The sequence below is a fragment of the Mobula birostris genome, chromosome 24, assembly GCF_030028105.1.
Source record: "Mobula birostris isolate sMobBir1 chromosome 24, sMobBir1.hap1, whole genome shotgun sequence".
Taxonomy (NCBI): Eukaryota; Metazoa; Chordata; class Chondrichthyes; order Myliobatiformes; family Myliobatidae; genus Mobula; species Mobula birostris.
The window spans coordinates 43,460,859-43,481,709 of NC_092393.1; the positions used below are offsets into that span (position 1 = coordinate 43,460,859).

Genomic DNA, 20,851 nt, shown 5'->3' on the forward strand with positions numbered 1-20,851 from the left:
TCCTCATTAAAATCTAATAAATGTTGAAAGGTCTCAATAGATGGATGTGGAGAGGCTGTTTCCTATGGTAGAGGAATCTAAGTGCAGAGGACAGAGCCTTAGAATAGAGGAGCATCCATTTACAACAGAGCTGATGAGGAATTTCTTTAGCCATAATGTGGTGAAGCTGTGGAATTTGCTGCCAAAGGTGGCTGTGGAGGCCAACTCATTGGGGATATTTAAGGCAAAAGTTGATAGATTCTTGATTAGTCAAAGCATGAACGGACAGGGGTAGAAAGCAAGAGATTGGGGCTTTTATACTCTAGTTCTCTTGAAATGAATGCTAACATTGCATTTGCCCTCCTCACGACAAACACAACCTGCAGATTAACCTTTAAGGAATCCTGCATAATGACTCCCAAGTCCCTTTGCATCTCAGTTTTTTTGTATTTTCTCTCCATTTAGAAAGTAGCCAACCCTAGCAACACACACAAAGTGCTGGAGGAACTCAGCAGACCAGGCAGCATCTTTGGAAAAAAGTACAGTTGACGTTTTGAGCTGAAACCCTTTGGCAGGCCTGGAGAAAGAAAGCTGAGGAGTAGATTTAAAAGATGGAGGGAGGGGAGAGAGAAACACCAGGTGATAGGTGGAACTTGGAGGGGGAGGGATGAAGAAAACAGCTGGAAATTTGATTGGTGAAAGAGACAGAAGGCCATGGAAGAAAGAAAAAGGGGCAAAGGAGCACCAGAGGGAGGTGATGGGGGGGGGGGCAAAGAGATAAGGTGAGGGAGGGAAAAGGGGATGGGAAATGGTGAAGGGTGGGTGGCACTTTCTCAGCCGGAAGACTGAGAAACCAATGTTCATGCCATCAGGTTGGAGGCTACCCAAACAGAATATAAGGGGTTCCTACAACCTAACTGTGGCCTTATTTCGACACTGGAGGAGGACATGGATGGACATATCGGAATGGGAATGGGAAGTGGAATTAAAATGGGTGGGCACTGGGAGATCCCACTTCTTCTGGCAGATGGAGCATAGATGCCCAGTGAAGCACTCTCCCAATCTATTTCAGGTCTCACCGATATGCAGGAGGCCACACTGGGAGCACCAAACACAGTATATGACCCCAATAGACTCATAGGTGAAGTGTCACCTCACCTGGAAGGATTATTTAGGGCCCTGGATGGTAGTGAGGGAGGAGGTATAGGGGCAGGTGTAGCACTTGTTCTGCTTGCAAGGATAAGTGCTAGGAGGGAGATCAGTGGGGAGGAATGAATGGACAAGGAAGTTGAGTAGGGAGCGATCCCTGTGGAAAGCAGAAAGTTGGGGGGGGGGGAGGGAAAGATGTGCTTGGGGGTGGGATTCCTTTGGAGGTGGCGGAAGTTTCAAAGAATTATGTGCTGTGTACGGAGCCTAGTGGGTTGGTAGGTGAGGATGAGAGGAACCGTATCCCTGGTAGGGTGGCGGGAGGTTGGGGTAAGAGCAGATGTATGTGAAATGGAAGGGATGTGGTAGAAGGCAGTGTTGGTGGTAAAGGAAGGGAAGCCCTTTTCTTTAAAAAAGGAGGACATCTCCTTCATTCTAAAATGCAAAGTCTCATCCTGAGAGCAGATACGGTGGAGAGGGAAGAATTGAGAGAAGGGGGTGGTGTTTTTACAAGTAGCAAGGTGGGACGAGGTATAGTCCAGGTAGCTGTGAGTGTTTATAGGTTTGACATTGGTGAATAGCCAACCCTTTCATTTCTTCTACCAAAGTGTATGACCATACTCCTCCTGGCACTGTATTCCATCTGCCATTTCTTTGCCCATTCTCCTAATCTGTCAGAATCCTTCTGTAGCCTCTCTACTTCCTCAAAACCATCTGCCCCTCCACCTATCTTCATATCATTTGCAAACATTTCAACAAAGCCATCAATGCCATCATCCAAATCATTGACATACGTAAAAAGAATCGGTCCCAACACAAACCCCTGTGGAACACCACTAGTCACCAACAGCCAATCAGAAAAGGCACCCTTTATTTGCACTCTTTGCCTCCTGCCAGTTAGCCCTGCTTTATCCATGTAGGATCTTTCCTGTAATACCATGGGTTTGAATCTTCTTAAGCAGCCTCATGTATGGCACCTTGTTAAAGGCCTTCTATAAATCCAAGTATACAAATTCAGCTGATTCTCATTTGCCTATCCTGCTTGTTATTTCTTCAAAGAATTCCAACAGATTTGGCAGGCATGATTTTCCCTTGAGGAAACCCTGCCGACTACAGCCTATTTTATCATGTGCCTCCAAGTACCCTGAGACCTCATCCTTAATAATTGACTCCAATATCTTCCCAACCACTGAGATCAGACTAACAGGCCTATAGTTTCCTTTCTTCTGACACTCACTTCTTAATGCGTGGAGTGACATTTGCAATTGCAATTGAGTATAGTCTGGGCCTTTTTCTCAAATATAAGGTAAGGACCTAGAACTGAACAATCTGCTACTTGCAGAAATCATTACCTATAAGAAATGGGATGGTGAAATTGGGCATTGAATGAACTTTATTTAGAATCTATTTTACCTTTTATATGGTAAATGATCCCTAGTTAATAAAAGCTAATTGAATCTTAAATGTTATTTAATGTCAACCAAGCAAACAGTAAATTGAATATAATGATTAGACCTGCTCAAGGGTTCACTACCAGGGTTTGGTAGAAAAGTTCAACTCTCACTAAATACCTAATGACAAAATCCTTTGCAAATTTCCATGTTTCTTTACAGAAGTTAGTAATAAGTGCTTCCACTTCTCTGAGGTGTTACTTATGTCCATTACAGGTGTATATATTTAGGGTTAGACAGATCTAAAAAAATGTTTTCAAAGCTGGATTTACACACAGCAAAAGCATGAAAGATCTTGTTTGTATTTTCGCACCAGCTCCCTAGTATAATACATTTGCTTCCAAGGTTTTCTGTCAAAGAGACCTATTCATCTCTGCAAATGATTAATCAATAGCTCACAACTGTTAGCAGTGGTATTCTACAGTAAATCTGAGGTCTGCCTCAAGCCCAATCTAAATAGATTACTTGGCGGAAGGCAAGCACTTCAAACTGATGTAAGTGACCTGAAAACTCAAAACTGACTTGATGATTGGGGGCAAACATTTGTGGCAGCCAAATTTAATTAATGAAATTAATTTCTTTCATCTTAATGCAACAAGTTGCAGCTTGAAACAACAGCAAATGTACTTGAACAACAGCACACAGATTTGCACAATAGATGACATCTTTACGCAACAGTAAATGTACACAAGAAAGGTAATATTTACACAACAGAGAATATCTTTTCAGAGATGGAACAGTGTATTGCAACCAAATAGAAAACCCCTGCTTCTATCTTCAAAACTTCATAAATTCTGCCAAATAAAATCCTGTTTTATCTATAAAGGAGTTCAATTTGACAAAATTTTGATTCATTGAGTTATTTTTGTTTCAGCATTGGAATTTGATCTTTCATTTGCATTTTTGCTCCAAATGGTCATTCCAGGTAAAGCGACACTCCACCTGTGAGTCTTTTGGGGTCATCTGCTATATCCAGTGCTCCTGGTGTGGCCTCCTGTACATCGGTGAGACCTGACGCTGATTGGGAGACCACTTCACCAAGCATCTATGCTCTGTCCATCAGGAAAAGCGGGATCTCCCAGTGGCCATCCATTTTAATTCTACTTCCCTTTCCCATTCCAAATTGTCAGTCCATGGCCTCCTCTACTGTCGCAATGAGGCCACACTCAGGTTGGGGGAGCAACACCTTATATTCCATCTGGTTAGTCTCCAACCTGATGGCATGAACATCGATTTCTTGAATTTCTGGCAATACTTCCCCCCACCCTTCACCATTCCCCATTCCCCTTTCCCTCTCTCACCTTATCTCTTTACCGGCCCATTACCTCCCTGTGGTACTCCTCCCCCTTTTCTTTCTTCCGTGGCCTTCTGTCCTCTGTTATTAGATTCTCCCTTCTCCAGCCCTGTATTTCTTTCACCAATTAACTTCCCAGCTCTATACTTTACCCCTTCCCCCCTTCCGGGTTTCACCCCTCACCTGTGTTTCTTCCTCCCTTCCCACCACCTTCTAACTCTGACTCATCATGCTGTTCTCTCCAATCCTGATGAAGAGTCTCGGCCTGAAACGTTGACTATACTCTTTTCCATAGATGCTGCCTGGCTTGCTGAGTTCCTCCAGCGTTTTGTGAGTGTTGCTCGCATTTCCAGCTTCTTCAGGCATTCTCTTGTTTCCCTTAAAATCTGTGTTTTTTTCATATCACCTCTTCACCTGTTTTCAAGAAGCCGCAGGAAGCCCCCTTTTTAGCTGCCTCTCTGCACTTGCGTAGCTGCCAGCACAATCCAGTATAGTGTTGAGCTTTTTGGAAGTTGTTGGAGCTTTGTTCATTCAGGCAGGTGGAGAGTATTCAGTCACACTCCTTGCACCTTTAGAAAGGCATTGGAAATGACAGTGATGCTTCATTTCCAATGAGATCAACACCCTTTATGCATGCTTTGAAAGGCAGAGTAACACTACACCTGTATGAATATCCACAGCATCCGGTAACTCTGTGATCCCCATTTCAGAGACTGATGTCCAAGCATCCTTCAAGATGGTGAACCTTGCGAGGTATCAGGCCCTGAAGGGGTACCTGGACAGGTTCTGAAAAATTGTGCCACTGTACTGGCTGGAGTATTCAAAGACATCTTCAACCTCTCACTGCTGAGGTCTGAAGTTTCACCTGCTTCAAAAGGGCAACAGTCATACCAGTGCCCAGGAAGAGCAGGTTGAACTGCTTCAATGATCCTTGCCTGGTAGCTCATCTACTATGCTGAAGTCCTTTGAGAGGATGGTTATTAACTCCTGCCTGAGAAAGGACCTGAACTCACTGCAATTCATTTCCTACTAGAATAGTGTACAGCAGACACGATCTCATGCCTCTCCACCCTGCATTGAGAGGCCTAGACAACATCAAAATATTTTTCATCAGACTACTGCTTATCAATTACCACTCTGCGTTCAACACCATCATTCCCTCAGTACTAATAAGCAAACTTCAAAAACTGGACCTCTGTACCTCACTCTGCAACTGGGTCCTTTACTTCTTTATTGAGAGACCACAGTCAGTGTGGTTGGGTAATAACATCTCCTCCACACTGACTATCACCACAGGAGTGCCTCAAGGATGCATACTTATCCCACTTCTGTGCTCTGTGTACACTCATGGCTGTGTGGATAATCACAACTCAGACATGATCTGTGAATTTGCCAATGACACTGCTGTTGTTGGTTGAATCTCAGATGGTGATGAGGAGGCTTAGAGAAGTCAGGTCGATCAGCTGGTTGAGTGGTGTTACAAAAACAACCTCACATTCAACATCAGCAACATCAACAAACTGATTCTGGATTCAGGAATGGGAAGCCAGGAGAACACACAATAGTTCTCATTGAGTGATCAGAGGTGGAACTAGTGAGCAGCTTCAAGTTCCTAGGCATCAGTATCTTAGAGGATCTATCCTGGTCCCATGCATTGATGTAATAATGAAGGAAGCACACCAGCTCTTCCTCATTAGGAGTTTGAGAAGATTTGTCATCAAATTTCTGAAAGATTTGCTACAGCATTCTGACTGTTCGTATACTGCCTGGTATGAAGCCTCCAGTGTATAGACACATTTATGCATACTGCTGTTTCACACAGTAACTTAAATTTATTAAGATTATTTCTAGCTGGAGTAAAGCATTTAATAACGTAGTCAACTTTTCAAAGAGCCTTTTATGTCTCTTGAGATCATTATCAACAGTTTCACAGTCTTAAGCTGAACTGGCATGTTGCAACACATCAGCAAGCTTAAGTTTTTCCTCTGAACTTGTAGTTATAATTAATTAGTCCATAACTGCTGTGGGGAGTATTGTGGAAAACAAAATATCACCATTATGCAGTTCCGCTTTGTGTTAAGTAATGCTTTTGTGCGTGTATGAACAAAAAATAGAAAATTTCCTGCTTAGCTCCTTACGCCTGTTCAACCCATGAGTGAGATCATTGCTGACCTTTGTGACTGTGCCTTTGCTGTGAATCCATTACTACCTGTGACTAACAAAATTTTATCAGTGGCAGATTTAAATTTAATGTTGAGCTCCAGTTCCCATTTGCGGATGAAAGTTCCAACCTGCGAATGTTCTTTCTCACTAAAAGTGCTTTCTTATTTCATTTATAAAAGACATGGATCTAATCGGTAACTCTATACCCACTAATTCAGAACTCCTAATCCCTCAGAAGTACTTCTGCCATATAATTAGAATCTGAAATGGGCCATTTAACCCCTCATGTCTATTCTGTCATTCAATAAGATCTTCATTTCTCAGCACCCTTTCCTGTACTAATTTAATCCAATGTCCTTTAATTCTCTTAATATCTAAAACTCAGCTTATCGCTGTTTTGGATAAACACAGCAATTGAATCTCCATAGCCTTCTTAGATAGGGAATTCCAAAGATACCTTACCTTCTGGAAATCTCTATCCTGAAGGTCAATCCATTATTTTCAGTCTGTGGTTCTAAATGCACTGCCAGGAGGAACAATATCTTGTGACACTACCAGCAATAAAGTATTTTGCACTGTTTATGAGATTCACCGCTCATTCTTCTAAGCTCGAAAAAGCATAAGCCCACTCTGCTTAATGTATCTTAATATGGCAAATTTGCCTTCTTAAGAATCAATCTTCCCTGCATTTCAGAATCAGGTTTATCACCAGCATGTGTCGTGAAATTTGTTAACTTAACAGCAGCAGTACAATGCAATACAGGTAAAATATAAAAAATTAAATAAGTAAATCAATTACAGTAAGTATATACATATATATATCAAATATTAGATTAAAATAATGCAGAAATAATATATAGTAATAAAATAAAAAAGTGAGGTAAAATTCATGAGTTCAATGTCCATTTAGGAATCGTATGCCAGAGGGGAAGAAGCTGTTCCTGAATCACTGATTGTGTGCCTTCCTGAGGGTAACGCTGAGAAGAGGGCACGTCCTCAATGATAGGGGTCCTTAATAATGGACACCGCCTTTCTGAGACACTGCACCTTGGAAATGTCTTGGATACTACAGAGACTAGTACCAAGATGGAGCCGACTAATTTTACAATTTTCTGAGGCTTCTTTCGATCCTGTGCAGTAGCACCACCCCCCCCCCAATACCAGACAGTTGCTACCTGTAAGTTGTGCTACATTCTACTGGACACTCACTGGCCACTTTGTTAAGTACCTCATGTACCTAATGAAGTGTGACACTGAGTGTATATTTGTGGTTTTCTGCTGCAGTACACCATTGGATGTGTTGTGCATTTAGAGGTGCTCTTTTGCAGGCCACTTTTGAAGCACATGTTTATTTCAGTTACAATCGCCTTCCTGTCAACTTGAACCAGTCTGGCCATTCTCCTCTGGCCTCCTTCATCACCCAGGTGTTTTGTTCATAGAACTGCCACTGCCTGGATTTTTTTGTTGTTTGCACCATTCTCTGTAACTTCTAGAGATTGTTGTGCATGAAAATCCCAGATCAACAGTTTCTGAGATACTCAAGCCAATAATCATTCCACAGTCAAAGTCACTTTTCTTCTCCATTTTGATGTTTGATCTGAAAACAACTGTACCTCTTGAACATGTGTTTTTGAGTTGCTGCCACATGATTGGCTGATTAGATATTTGCATTAACAAGCAGGTGTAAAGCTGTACCTAATAAAGTGGCCATTGAATGTGTATTTTTTGTATACTGTATATACATATTTTACATGTACATTCTACTAAATAGATATTCTCTACTTTTTTAGAAGTTTGTGTAGATTTGGCATGTCACCAGAAACTTAGACAAACCAAACTTCCACAGAGGCATAATGGTCACATCATGAAAACACCTATGGGCTGTATCCTAACTGGTCACATCATGAAAACACCTGTGGTCAGGAACGGAAAAGGATACAGCCCAGTCCATCAAAGGCAAAGCCCTCCCCACCATTGAGTACAGTTATATGGAGCCCATCATAAAAAAAAAACACCATCCAGGCCACGATCTCTTCTCACTGCTACCATTGGGTAGAGGGTACAGTATCTGTAGTTCCCACACCACCATCTTCAGGAGAAGTTACTACCCTATAACCTTCAGGCTTCCGAACCAGTGTGGGTAACTTCAGCCACCAATACCCTGAACTGATTCTATGACCTACAGATTCACTTTAAAGGATTCTTTACAATTCATGTTTTTAGTATAATTCATATTTGTGCAGTTAGTCTTATTTTGCACATTGGTTGTTTGTCATTCTTTACCTGTTTAGGTATAGTTTTTTATAAAATTATTTTTTCTGTAAATGCCTACAAGAAAATGAATCTTAAGGTAGTATATGGTAACTTATACTTTGATAATAAATTTACTTTAAACGTTTTTTAACTTTGAATTTCTTTCTTGGTTAGGGAGAGCAGAACTATACAAAATATTCCATGTGGTCTCACCAGGGTACTCTAGTACTCATATCCTTTTACACTAAGTGCCCTTACTGAGTCCTGAAGCACTCCTTGAGTACAGTCTCCCAAACCAAAAATGACCTGTTTACTCCTATTCTTTGGTTCCTATCCCTTAACCAAACTTCAGTCCACACTAACATATTAACCCAAATATTGTTTAACAATCTCATGTGTGGCACCTTATCAAAGGACTTCTGAAAATCTAAGTACAGTTCATGAACTGTTTTGTCCATATGTATTCTGCTGGTTAGATTTGTCATCTCATAAATTTACCCAGCCTTATTACTTTGGAAAAACATACCTTGTTATATTATGGTTTTCTATACACCAACATATTATCATATCTCCCAGGCAGAAGTTAGGTAAACGTAACTTTCACTTGTAACACAATCATTGGAATTGTGCTCCAACACCCATGTTTTATCAAGGTTTCACTCTTCCATTTTATAAATGCCTTATTTAAGTCAGGAAACTAGTTTGCCTTAATAACAACTTTGCTGAAATTCACCTATAATTTTCTAAATTCAGGAAAATACAACCTTAGTTTGTGTATTCTCTTTTCATTATCTACCCTGCCCAATCCATACCTCATTGCCATCAAGGCGATTTCTATCCTATGCTGTAGTGTCCAGAACTGCTAGGAATACGTAAGGTTGTGTATAAGCAGGGCATGGAATTACTCCAGTACCATTTCCTCTAGATTTAAAGGCAGGCATTCTAAGATACTTTATTTTTTTAATACACGTCTTTAATACATGTTACTGAATTTTTTGAAGAGTTACTAGGAAGGTTGATGAGGGTAAAGTGGTGGATGTTGTCTCTATGGACTTCAGTAAGGCCTTTGACAAGGTTCCACACGGAAGGTTAGTTAGGAAGGTTCAATCGTTAAGTATTAATATTGAAGTAGTAAAATGGATTCAGCAGTGGCTGGATGGGAGACGCCAGAGGTAGTGGTGGATAACTGTTTGTCAGATTGGAGGCCAGTGACAAGTGGTGTGCCTCAGGGATCTGTACTGGGTCCAATGTTGTTTGTCATATACATTAATGATCTGGATGATGGGGTGGTAAATTGGATGAGTAACTATGCAGATGATACTAAGATAGGTGGCATTGTGGATAATGAAGTAGGTATTCAAAGCTTGCAGGGAGATTTAGGCCAGTTGGAAGAGTGGGCTGAAAGATGGCAGATGGAGTTTAATCCTGATAACTGTGAGGTGCTACATTTTGGTAGGACTAATCAAAATAGGACATACATGGTAAATGGTAGGGCATTGAAGAATGCTGTAGAACAGAGGGATCTAGGAATAATGGTGCATAGTTCCCTGAAGGTGGATAGGGTGGTGAAGAAAGCTTTTGGTGTGCTGGCCTTTATAAATCAGAGCATTGAGTATAAGAGTTGGGGTATAATGTTAAAATTGTACAGGGCATTGGAAAGCCCAAATTTGGAGTATTGTGAACAGTTCTGGTCACCGAATTATAGGAAAGATGTCAACAATATAGAGAGAGTACAGAAAAGATTTACTAGAATGTTACCTGGATTTCAGCACCTAAGTTACAGAGAAAGGTTGAACAAGTTGGGTCTTTATTCTTTGGAGGGTAGAAGGTTGAAGGGGGGACTTTATAGAGGTATTTAAAATTATGAGGGGGATAGATAAAGTTGACATGGATAGACTTTTTCCATTGAGAGTAGGGGAGATTCAAGCAAGAGGACATGAGTTGAGAGTTAGGGGGCAAAAGCTTAGGGGTAACATGAGGGGAAACTTCTTTACTCAGAGAGTGGTAGCTGTGTGGAATGACCTTCCAGCAGGAGTGGTAGAGACAGGTTCGATATTGTCATTTAAAGTAAAATTGGGTAGCTATATGGACAGGAAAGGAATGGAGGGTTATAGGCTGAGTGCAGGTTGGTGGGACTAGGTGAGAGTAAACGTTCGGCATGGACTAGAAGGGCCGAGGTGGCCTGTTTCCGTGCTGTAATTGGTATATGGTTATATGTCCATGATTTTTATCTATATACTGTACATGCTGAGCGATTACAAGCTTTGTGGTCAGCAGGGTTCACTGGCACACATACTGTCAGGATACGAAGCAATTTTAACGCAAGGACGATGTCAGTGGCTGTCCCTTGCTAACGCACTGGAGTGGGAGAGGTGTAAAAAGAGACCAGAAAGAGTCTCTTGCTGGATATGGAGCAGGCAAGAGGAGTTGAGCTGAAAGTCAGGAGCAGATGAGCAGTGACTTGGCCACCTCTGCTGGCCCACCAACTGGAGAGTGTAGTGGTTAAGGGTCAAAACACTCTATGAAGGTTGGGCACCACCAGACGACATCTGCTTCCGGCCAAAGGCTACCGTTAGCTAATCAAGTAACTAAAGAGAGCACCCCGGTGTATGATGCTAGCTCTAGATTTAAAGGCAAGCATTCTAAAATACTTTATTTTTTTATACACATCCATGATTTTCATCTATATACTGTACAAGGACCCCTAAGTCTTGGAAACTCTTATTTTCAACTGTTTACTATTTAGAATCTGCTTAGTTGCAATCTTCCCAGCTCCAGAGAAGATAACCTCTCATTTGCCCACAGGAAAGTTGTTAATGTCACAGTTTTTCTCACTAGACTACTCTGTTAATTTTTCCCTGCAGAACAATTTATCTATAATGAGGTCTTTTTTTGTGTCATTGACAAACTTGGGCGTACAATATTCAAGCCTGTCATCTGAGTTCATTATAAACAGGAAACAGAAGCTCAGATCCCTACAAGTCACTGGTAGTCACACCCTTCTAGTCTGAGCACCTAGCCATTATCCTTACTCTCTGTTTACCGACTCACACACAATTTTCTAGCTTTAACTTTATCTTACAGGTCATATGAAGGACTAATAAATGCCTTATAGAAGTCCATATAAATATCATTGGACATTCCTCTGCCAATTACTTTAATTATCACTTCAAAAATTGTATCATTTTAATAAGGTATGATTTATCTTTACAAATCTCTACTGTCTATCTCTCAGAAGAAAATCTGCTGATGCTGGAAATCCAAGCAACACACACAAAATGCTGGAGGAACTCAGCAGGCCAGGCACCATCTATGGAAAAGAATAAACAGTCAACGTTTTGGGCCAAAACCCTTTAGCAGGGACCGAGTCAATGTTTCAGGCCAAAATGTCAATTGCACTCTTTTCCATAGGTGCTGCCTGGCTTGCTGAGTTCCTCCAGTATTTTGTGCGTGTTGATTGTCTATTTCTTTTTGGTTGAAAATTTTCACGGTGTTTAGTTTTTCTATCCTGCAGTATTCATTCTGGTAATTTCCTGACAAAAGATATTTGGCTAAATGACACACAGTTCCATAAGACATGGGAGCTGAATTAGGCTTTTTGGCCCATCGGGTCCACTTCACATATCAATCATGGCAGATTTATATTACCTCTCAAGCTCATTCTCCTGCCTTCTCCCCATAACCCTTAATGCTCTTTCTAATGAGGAACCTATCAACTTCCACTTTAAATATATCCAGTGACTACTGTCTGTGGCAATGAATTTCACAGATTCATCACTTTCTGGTGAAAAACACACTTCCATAATCTCTCCCTATTTATAAAGGGCAGAGTGAGATGTGCAGTTTAATAATTTAAAGGAATTAAACTTTGGTAGATAATAGTTGGAGCATATGTAGTGTCCTAACCTATTTCCTTCAAACTCATCTGGTCCTGGTTTATTATTGCAACATACATACTGAGATATGGTGAAAAGCTTATGTTGTATTTTATTTCTATTTTTGCACTACAGGGTACTTATTTAATTTAACTATTTAATATATGGAGCGTACATAAAATTATATATACAACCACACACTTAGTGTAATTCATGTTTTTTTATTATTATGTATTGCATTGTACTGCAGCCACAAAGACAACAAATTTTACGACATATGCCAGTGTTATTAAACCTGATTCTGATTGTATACCAAATCATTACACAGTGCATTGAGGTAGAACAAGGTAAAACAATAATGCAGAATAAAATGTTACAACTACGAAGGAAGTGTGGTGCAGGTAAACGATGAAGTGCAAGATTGTAACTAGGTGGACTGCAAGGTCAAGAGTCCCTGTTGTCATACTAGAGAACCATTTAATAGTCGTACTATAGTGTGGTAAATTCTTTCCCTGAGCCTGGTGGTATATGCTTTCAGGCTTTTGTATCTTCTGTTTGAAGGGAGAGGGAAGAGAGAATGGCTGGCGTGGGGGTGGGGAACTGGGGGGGTGATTCTTTGATTATGCTGGCTACTTTACTGGCGCAGCAAGAAGTATAGACAGAGTTCATAGAGGGGAGGCTATTTTTTGTGAAGTGCCTTGCTGTGTCCATAGTTCTCTACATTTTCTTGCAGTCACATGCGGAGAGGTCACTATACCAAGCAGCAATGCATCTAAGTAGGACCTTTCTAGTGTGCATCAATAAAAATTGAAAAGGGTCGATGAGGGCATGTGAAATTTCTTTAACCTTCTAGGAAGTGGAGGCATGGGTGAGTTTGCTTTCATGGCCGTGGTTGGACCAGGAGAGCCTATTGGTGATGTTTTCTGCTAGGAATTTGAAGCTGTCAATCCTCTCAACCTCTGCACTATTAATGTGGACTGGAGCATGTGCAATACCCTCCTTTCCTGAAGTCAATGACCAGCTTTTTTTTGTTTTGTTGACATTGAGGAAAAGGTTGTTGTGATGACACCCTATCACTATTTCGATCTTCATCCTGTACTCTGACTCGTTATTTGAGATATGTTGCACTACGCTGGTATTGTCTACAGAGTTATAGATGGAGTTAGAGGAGAACCTGGCCACACAGCCTTAAGTGTACAGGGAAGTAGAGTATGGAGATGAGGATACTGCTTCGTGGAGTACCAGTGTTTAGATTAATCATGCCGGAGGTGTTGCTGCCTATTGACTGTGCTCTGTTGATCAAGAGTCAAGGATCACGTTGCAGAGGGAGGCACTCACTCCCAGGTCTTGGAGTTATGACCAACCTTTTGAAGAACAATGCATGCTATGACCAGCCTTTTGAAGAACTTCATGATAGTAGATGTCAGAGCCACTGGATGGTACAATCTTGTTTTTCTTGGGTACTGGGATGATAGTGGTCATCTTAAAGCTTGAGGGAACCACAAGCTGAATTGAATTGACTTTATTTCTTACATCCTTCACATACATAAGGAGTAAAGATCTTTACATTACGTCTCCATCTAAATGTACAATGTGCAATTTATAGTATGTACAACAGTACAGTCAATATAGCATAGAAATACAATTGTATCAGTGTGAATTAATCAATCTGATGGCCTGGTGGAAGAAGCTGTCCCGGAGCCTGTTGATCCTGGCTTTAATGCTGCGATACCGTTTTCCAGATGGTAGCAGCTGGAACAGTTTGTGGTTGGGGTGACTCAGGTCCCCAAAGATCATTTGGGCCCTTTTTATGCACCTGTCTCTGTAAATGTCCTAAATAGAGGGAAGTTCATATCTACAGATGTGCTGGGCTGTTCACACCACTCTCTGCAATTGAAGGAATTACAGTTCCCATACCAGGCAGTGATGCAGCCAGCCAGGATGTTCTCAAATGTGCCCCTGTAGAAAGTCCTTAGGATTTGGGGACTCATGCCAACCTTCTTCAACCGTCTGAGGTGAAGGAGGCGCTGTGTGCTTTTATCACCACACAGCTGGTATGTACAGACCACGTGAGATCCTTGGTGATGTGTATACCGAGGAACTTAAAGCTGTTCATCCTCTCAGCCTCAGATCCATTGAGGTCAATAGGGGTTAGCCTGCCTCCATTCCTCCTGTATTCCACAACCAGCTCCTTTGTTTTTGTGACATTGAGGGAGAGGTTGTCCTCTTGACACCACTTGACAAGCAGAGAGAGGTTTAAGAATGTCTGCAAGTACCCCTGCCAGCTGATCTGCACAGGGTCTAAGAACACAGCCTGATGTTTTCTGCAGGCTCACTCTCTATAAGACTGATCTTAACGTCTGCAAGGTTTTGGCGCACTGGACACAGTAAGAGTGAATGACGACGTAGCCATTCCATGTTCAAAATGTGAATAGAGGGTGTTAACTTCACTGGGACAGGGTGTGCTGTTGACGCCAATGCTATCTAACTTCATTTTGTAATTTGTTACAACATGTAAGTCTGGCCATAACTGAAGGTTCCACTCTTTGGTGCCTTTATTTTGTTCATTATTGTTACTTAATTTTGTTTAGTCTTCATCCTAATTTGGTGTTCATTTTGGGAGGATGTTTGACATGCTGTCCTTTTCCCTCTGTTACAAATTCTGTTGCAAACCAGATGATTCATCATGTCTGCAAAATCCTTACTTTCATTTACAATAGCTTCTGTGTAAAGAATGAAGCCTAGGAATTTTTCAGGGCCAGGGAGGAATTGCTGTGCTGGGGGGTGGATGGGGCGATGTGTAATTTGTGCGTGGTTTTGGATCATGGAGGGCTGAAGAAAAAAACTCAGGTGTCAGGACCTGAAGAAACAGAGCATAGTGTCATTGGGGAAGGGGGTTGCTACCTTGTGTTTGGCTAGAGGGAAATGATGGTGTTGAAGATGGGAGGGGAAAGAGAAGTTGTAGATGCTACGGTTGTAGTTGTAGAGGGTTGGTGTTGGTGAAGGCTAAGGGTACCAAGGCATCACCATAGTGAGGTTAAGTAGTCACCTACATGTATGCTGCACTAAGTGCCAAATTCCATGCACATTGATTGAAAAGTGAAAAGTTGCAGAAGCTGCAAGGTGCCTAACCTGTTGAATTTCTGCAGCATTTACTGTTTAATTCCATTCATAGTGACCTTCACAAACTAATGACCTTATTAGTATTACATAAGTAGGCCTTAAATTTGTTTGGGAGGCTGCTTTGATAAGACTGACTGCTAAGAGCAGATAATTTAATTTCTAGAACTGTAACCAAAATGTGCTATGAGTGGTGTTGGACATCAGTGCAGTTTCACTTGTGAGTAATACACACAAAGAACTCAGAAATAATTTTGTAAGCTTTGCTGAAGGCCCATTTAGTACCCAGCTTCACTTAGAATTGGTTTTCCAATAAATTTTGTAGCATAGTGCACATAATGTTGTACTACCTGATAGAATTTCTCAAAACACACAATTGCCTTGAATACTCTAACCCATCCTTTACCCTAATGTATTAGTATATGCTGAATTATTTCAAATTCTACTTCAAAGTAATCAGTAACAATGGTAAACAATTTTTCATATTAAAATAAGAATGTTTGTCAGTAAAGTTATAAAACCATTTTGACAAAGAAAATTTCAAATACATTTATCTATTTTCTATAGGTAAATGGCACCTTGGACATCATGGCCCATATCACCCTAACTTTCGTGGTAAGAAAGCTTATTTCTGTCAAAAATTAAGTTCAAAGCTGAGTTTCCTGGACTGTTGGACATAATATCTGCACTGTATAAGTCTGAATAAACTCAAAGAACAGAATTAATTGCGGCAATGATTCACGTAATGAGCATTTGAGATCTTTGACAGAATAATCTGATGTTTAATTAGCATGTTGTTATTTAGCAATTGATCACATCTCAAGCATGAATTGTCAATCACCATTCTACGTGGCACACTATAGAACTCAGCTTTTTCCTATTTTTTAAGAGGATGTTGGACAAGTAGAAAATTCAATCACTTTAGCCAATATCCAACCTATAGCTGGGGAAGTGATGACCCCCTCCCTTAGGTTGTTTGAGATAACTGATTTTTTAATTCTTTCTTACTTCTCTTCTAATATTTATATATCTGTGCACTTGTAATGTTACTGTGACACCATAATTTCCTTTGGGATCAATGAAATATCTCTCCATATTGTGCCTATTATTTATAGTCACTAATAAAATATGCTTAGGTGCCAACTTGCTTGGAACACAAAGGGAGGACTGAGTCACAGACTGAAGAAGTTATTAGTGACAGTGCATGCATTAAAGTGATTAAGATTTAATTTTTCCAAGATGATGACTGATAGGCCATCTCCACGGAGAACAGAAATCTTAAATCATGCTGGGTATAAATGATCACATTCACCCTTTCTTTATTATGGAGAGTCATGGACACTAATGAGGTAGCGACAGGGAGTGGAGGAAGATTATAGCTGCTAATTTAACAGTTTAATGTACTTAGGCAACCAGACAATGAGTTCTAGCAAAAGCCTAAAACTTATTTTTAAATGTATTTTCTGATAGTGTCAATGGTAAATGCAGCAATTGTAGTCTACTGTTGTTCATCAGTCATGCTGTCAAAATTACCCTATTCCAAGTGATTCAACTGACAGAAAAAAGGCTGTCATCCTAATATTAGCAGTCACTTTCCAGATTGGTGAAATGGAAAAATTCAAAGATTCAAAGTATGTATACGGAATATACAAAATTCATGGATTTGGTTTCCCTAAGTAAACTACTCAGTTTTGGTGGGTGTAGAGGTTAAAAAAAAATAGCAGATAGGCACTGTGCCAAAGCTCTGTGTCTAAAATTAACCCTCCCCCCAATCTCCCTGCCATCCTGTTATGCCCCTCATCAGCTTCCTAGATGCTCACCATTATATTGCTTCATATTTAATTAAAGTGGGAAGTCACTGGCAAGGGCTATTGCCCACCCCTGAAAATGACTGCCACTGTTTTGCAGGCGGGATTGAGACTGTGCTGTTGTCCCCACATGGAAAAAAGCTGAAAGGCGATAATTCATACAGGGACATTGTTGTACAATAACCACTATCTTGATTTTCCCTTTAAAATCTTAAAATATGCACGCCTCTTTGTTCAAACTATCACAAAGTAATAAAAGGATTCGAAGAACAATGTAAAGATGAAGAGATAAGCAAAAAAAACCACGGGCTTAAGAAATCACAGGAGAAACTATCTGAAAAAGAAGAAATGACTTCAGCATTAAACTTATTTTGTCTCTGTGTTCACTACAACATAAGCAATAAATATGGCCAAAATGGAGGGAGACTGATGTTCTAAATTCAGTAAAAAAATGCTATTAAGAACTATTGAGTTTTAGAGTAATGTATTAGAGTGGTTAGATGATGCTTGTAGATCCTGTCAGTTTCCTGTGAAATGGATTGGTTTATACAAGGAAGAGGAGGAGTAGGCCCCATGAGCTTGCTCTTAGCACATTGGGAAGTCAGCATTAACAGTTCTGGTAAACCACAGTATCTTGACCTTTTTGTTAATATAGTTTTTAGCAGGTTAGCCTCCTGCTAGAAATCTTCATCATCAGTTAATTTCTGCAAAATAATGATGTGTAATTTACTCATTAAAAAAGAACTACAACTTCACCCCAAAAATTAGCTCAGTCATATATTTCATGAATACACCTGATTAGCATTCTGTACTGGACTTCCAATGTAAAAGGGTGTGTGGAAACATGTTATTAGCAAACATAAATTATGGTTAATATTGTTAAATATTGTTTTGATTTATTACAGGATTTGATTACTATTTTGGAATTCCTTACAGTAATGACATGGGTTGTACAGATGATCCAGGGTACAATATTCCTCCGAGTCCACCGTGCCCCAGGGATTCCATCCTGGAAAGGTAATTTTGCTAAAAATCTGAGACAACTGCCTAACAATTCAGATAGGCAGTTAACCATTAGTAGCTGGCATTTTTGAAAATAAGATGTACCTTTGCAATGAGCATTATCCAGCATGGCTAACAAATTGCTCTTAGAATCTAGAATCATAAAACAGGTACAGTGTGAAAGGAGGCTATTTGGCCCATTGTGTTGTGTTAGTATTCTATGGAGAAACTGACTTCTTCCACACCCTTACCCTTTCTCTGTAGCCTTGCACATTTTATCACATACTTATTTCAATTCCCTCTTGAAGACCTTGATACTGGTTTGTGGCCTCCTGTGCTGTTACATTGGGTCCCCAACATAAGTTTGAATATTGCAGTTTTCTGGACTTAATACTGGATCCTACAAACAATTCTGAGACTTTATAAGGCATTGCTCAGACCACATTTGGAGTATTGTGAGTGGTTTTGGGCCCCATATCTAAGAAAGATTGGAGAAGGTCCAGGAAATTTTCAAGAATGATCCTGAGAATGAAAGGGTTGATGTATATGGAGCATTTGATGGCTCTGGGCCTGTATTCGCCAGAGTTTAGAAGAATGAGGGGGGATGTAATTGAAACCTACTGAATATCAAAAGGCCGAAATTGAGTGGACATGGAGAGTCTAAGACCAGAGGGTACAGCCTCAGAATGGAAGGATATCCCTTTAGAAGAGATGAGAATTTTCTGTAGTCAGTGGGTGACAAATCTGTGGAATTCATTGCCACAGATGTTAACGGAGGCCAAGTTATGTTTTTGATTAGTAAGGCGACAGAAGTTATAGGGAGAAGCCAGAAAAATGAATTTGAGAGTGAAAATAAATCATCCATGATTGAATGGTAGAGCAGATTTGATGGGCGAATAGCTTAATTCTGGTCCTATGTCTTATGGAACCTGCAGTGCATCCTAGATACAATCTACACAGTACACAGAAATGTTCTTTCTCCTGCAGCCTTGCTTCTTTTCACTTCTGTTATCCTTGTAACTTCAAGCCTCTCAGTGCTCCACAAAATAGAATAACTTTCAATTTTCCACACAAGCCAAATCTTCAAAATTTCATACTCTGCACTTCTGTCAAACCTCCTCCAGTCCTTGAAAGAGAACAGTCCCACCTCTACAATCTGTGCTTATAACTGTCATCCCTCATCCCAGGAAACATTCTTGTAAAATTTTTCTGGACCCTCTTGTAAACCTTCACATCATTCCTATAGTGAGCAATCAGAATTGGACAAAATTCTGGTCAGTTGAGGCCAGACCAATCTTTTATTTTTAAATGTTTTTTATTGTGAAGCAACATCAGCTTAACCACAACAGACAATGTCCTGAAGTACAATGCTTCTTTTTTCTTTTCTTTCTTATAGCAACATAATGAAAATCGAATGAATGTATGTATAGTAAACAAGCAAAAAGAAAAAGAAACCCTACCACCCTGTCTCCTTTCCCCTTCCCAGCCCCTCCCTCCCCTCCAGACCAATCTTTGATATAGGCTCAGCGTAGCTTACTGTGTTTGCTGTCTATACTTCTGTTGATACATTCAAAATTGTATTTACTTTTGAACTGTTTTCTTTGTCAGATCTGCCTCTTTCAGATACATTTCAATTATACCTTCAGGGCCTGAGTTCTGCTCCTGCATCCCCTTTAATCCACATTATCTCTCCCCATTTTTCCTAGCGGATGTATTACCTCTCAATTCCCAGCATTAAACGTTATCTGCCATGTACTTGCTCATTCCACCAACCTGTTTATATCCATGGCATTCTATCCTTATGTTCTTTGCTGTTCAAAATATTGCCATATTTCTTGTCTGCTGCAGATTTTGAAATTGAGGCATGCACCTCCAGATACTTAGTATAGATCAATAAAAGCAATGACCCCATCTCCAACCACTGGGGAGCTATCTGCCAGCCCAAGTAACAAACATTTGTCTTGACTCATTATTGTCTGTTACTCAGATAGCTTCATACCCATGCTATCAGTGTTCCTTTTATGCTTTAAGCTTCAACTTTGCTGACATGCCTGTAATATGGCACTTTTTCAAAAAGCTTTCTGAAAGGCCACATCAATTGCATTAACTTCGTCATTTCTACCCATAATCTCATTGCAGAATTCCATCAAATTGATTAAATACAATTTACCCAGGTGACTATTAATCCTATAATGGATTGACGTTTCTGATTAAATTGACTGGCCTGTAGATCCTGGGCTTATTTTCATTCCTTTTTTTCTGAACAAAAGGTGGCACCACACCTTTATCCAATAAGCGCTGAAAGATGGTTAGTTTCCCAGCAACGTCCTATCTTAGTTCCTTCAAGTTAGTACGTTACATTCCACCTAGTTGTGCTGACTTATCTATTTTAAGTTCAACCAACTTATCCAATATTCTAACACCATCAAATTTTAACATATATCTGGAGGGGACCGTTTATTTCCTTCCACAGATGCTGCCTGACTTGCTGAGTTGTTAAAGCATTTTGTGTTTATTGCTCAAGATTTTCAGCATCTACAGAATCTTGTGCAGATCATAAGATATAGGCGCAGAATCAGGCCATTCGGTCCATCAAGTCTGCTCTGCCATTCTATCATAGCCGATTCGTTATCCCTCTCAACCCCATTCTCCTGCCTTTGACACCCTTACTAATCAAGAATGTATCATCCTCCACTTAACTATACCCAATGACAGCTGTCTGTAGCAATGAATTCACAGATTCACCACCCTCTGGCTAAG

The 20,851-nt window shown here is 40.3% G+C and overlaps 1 protein-coding gene across 9 annotated transcripts in view; it reads left to right on the plus strand.

Annotated features, from left to right (window-relative positions):
* The window catches only part of arsg (arylsulfatase G), a 269,510-nt gene that overhangs the window by 163,246 nt on the left and 85,413 nt on the right, over window positions 1-20,851 (plus strand). For all 9 annotated transcript variants that reach the window (XR_011883078.1, XM_072242600.1, XM_072242597.1 and 6 more), the window contains 2 exons: window positions 15,849-15,896; window positions 17,995-18,106. Coding sequence is in view for 8 of the 9 variants with exons in the window: in XM_072242600.1 (XP_072098701.1) it covers window positions 15,849-15,896; window positions 17,995-18,106 (160 nt within the window). In the remaining variant the exon portion in view is untranslated. The remainder of the gene's footprint in view (window positions 1-15,848; window positions 15,897-17,994; window positions 18,107-20,851) is intronic.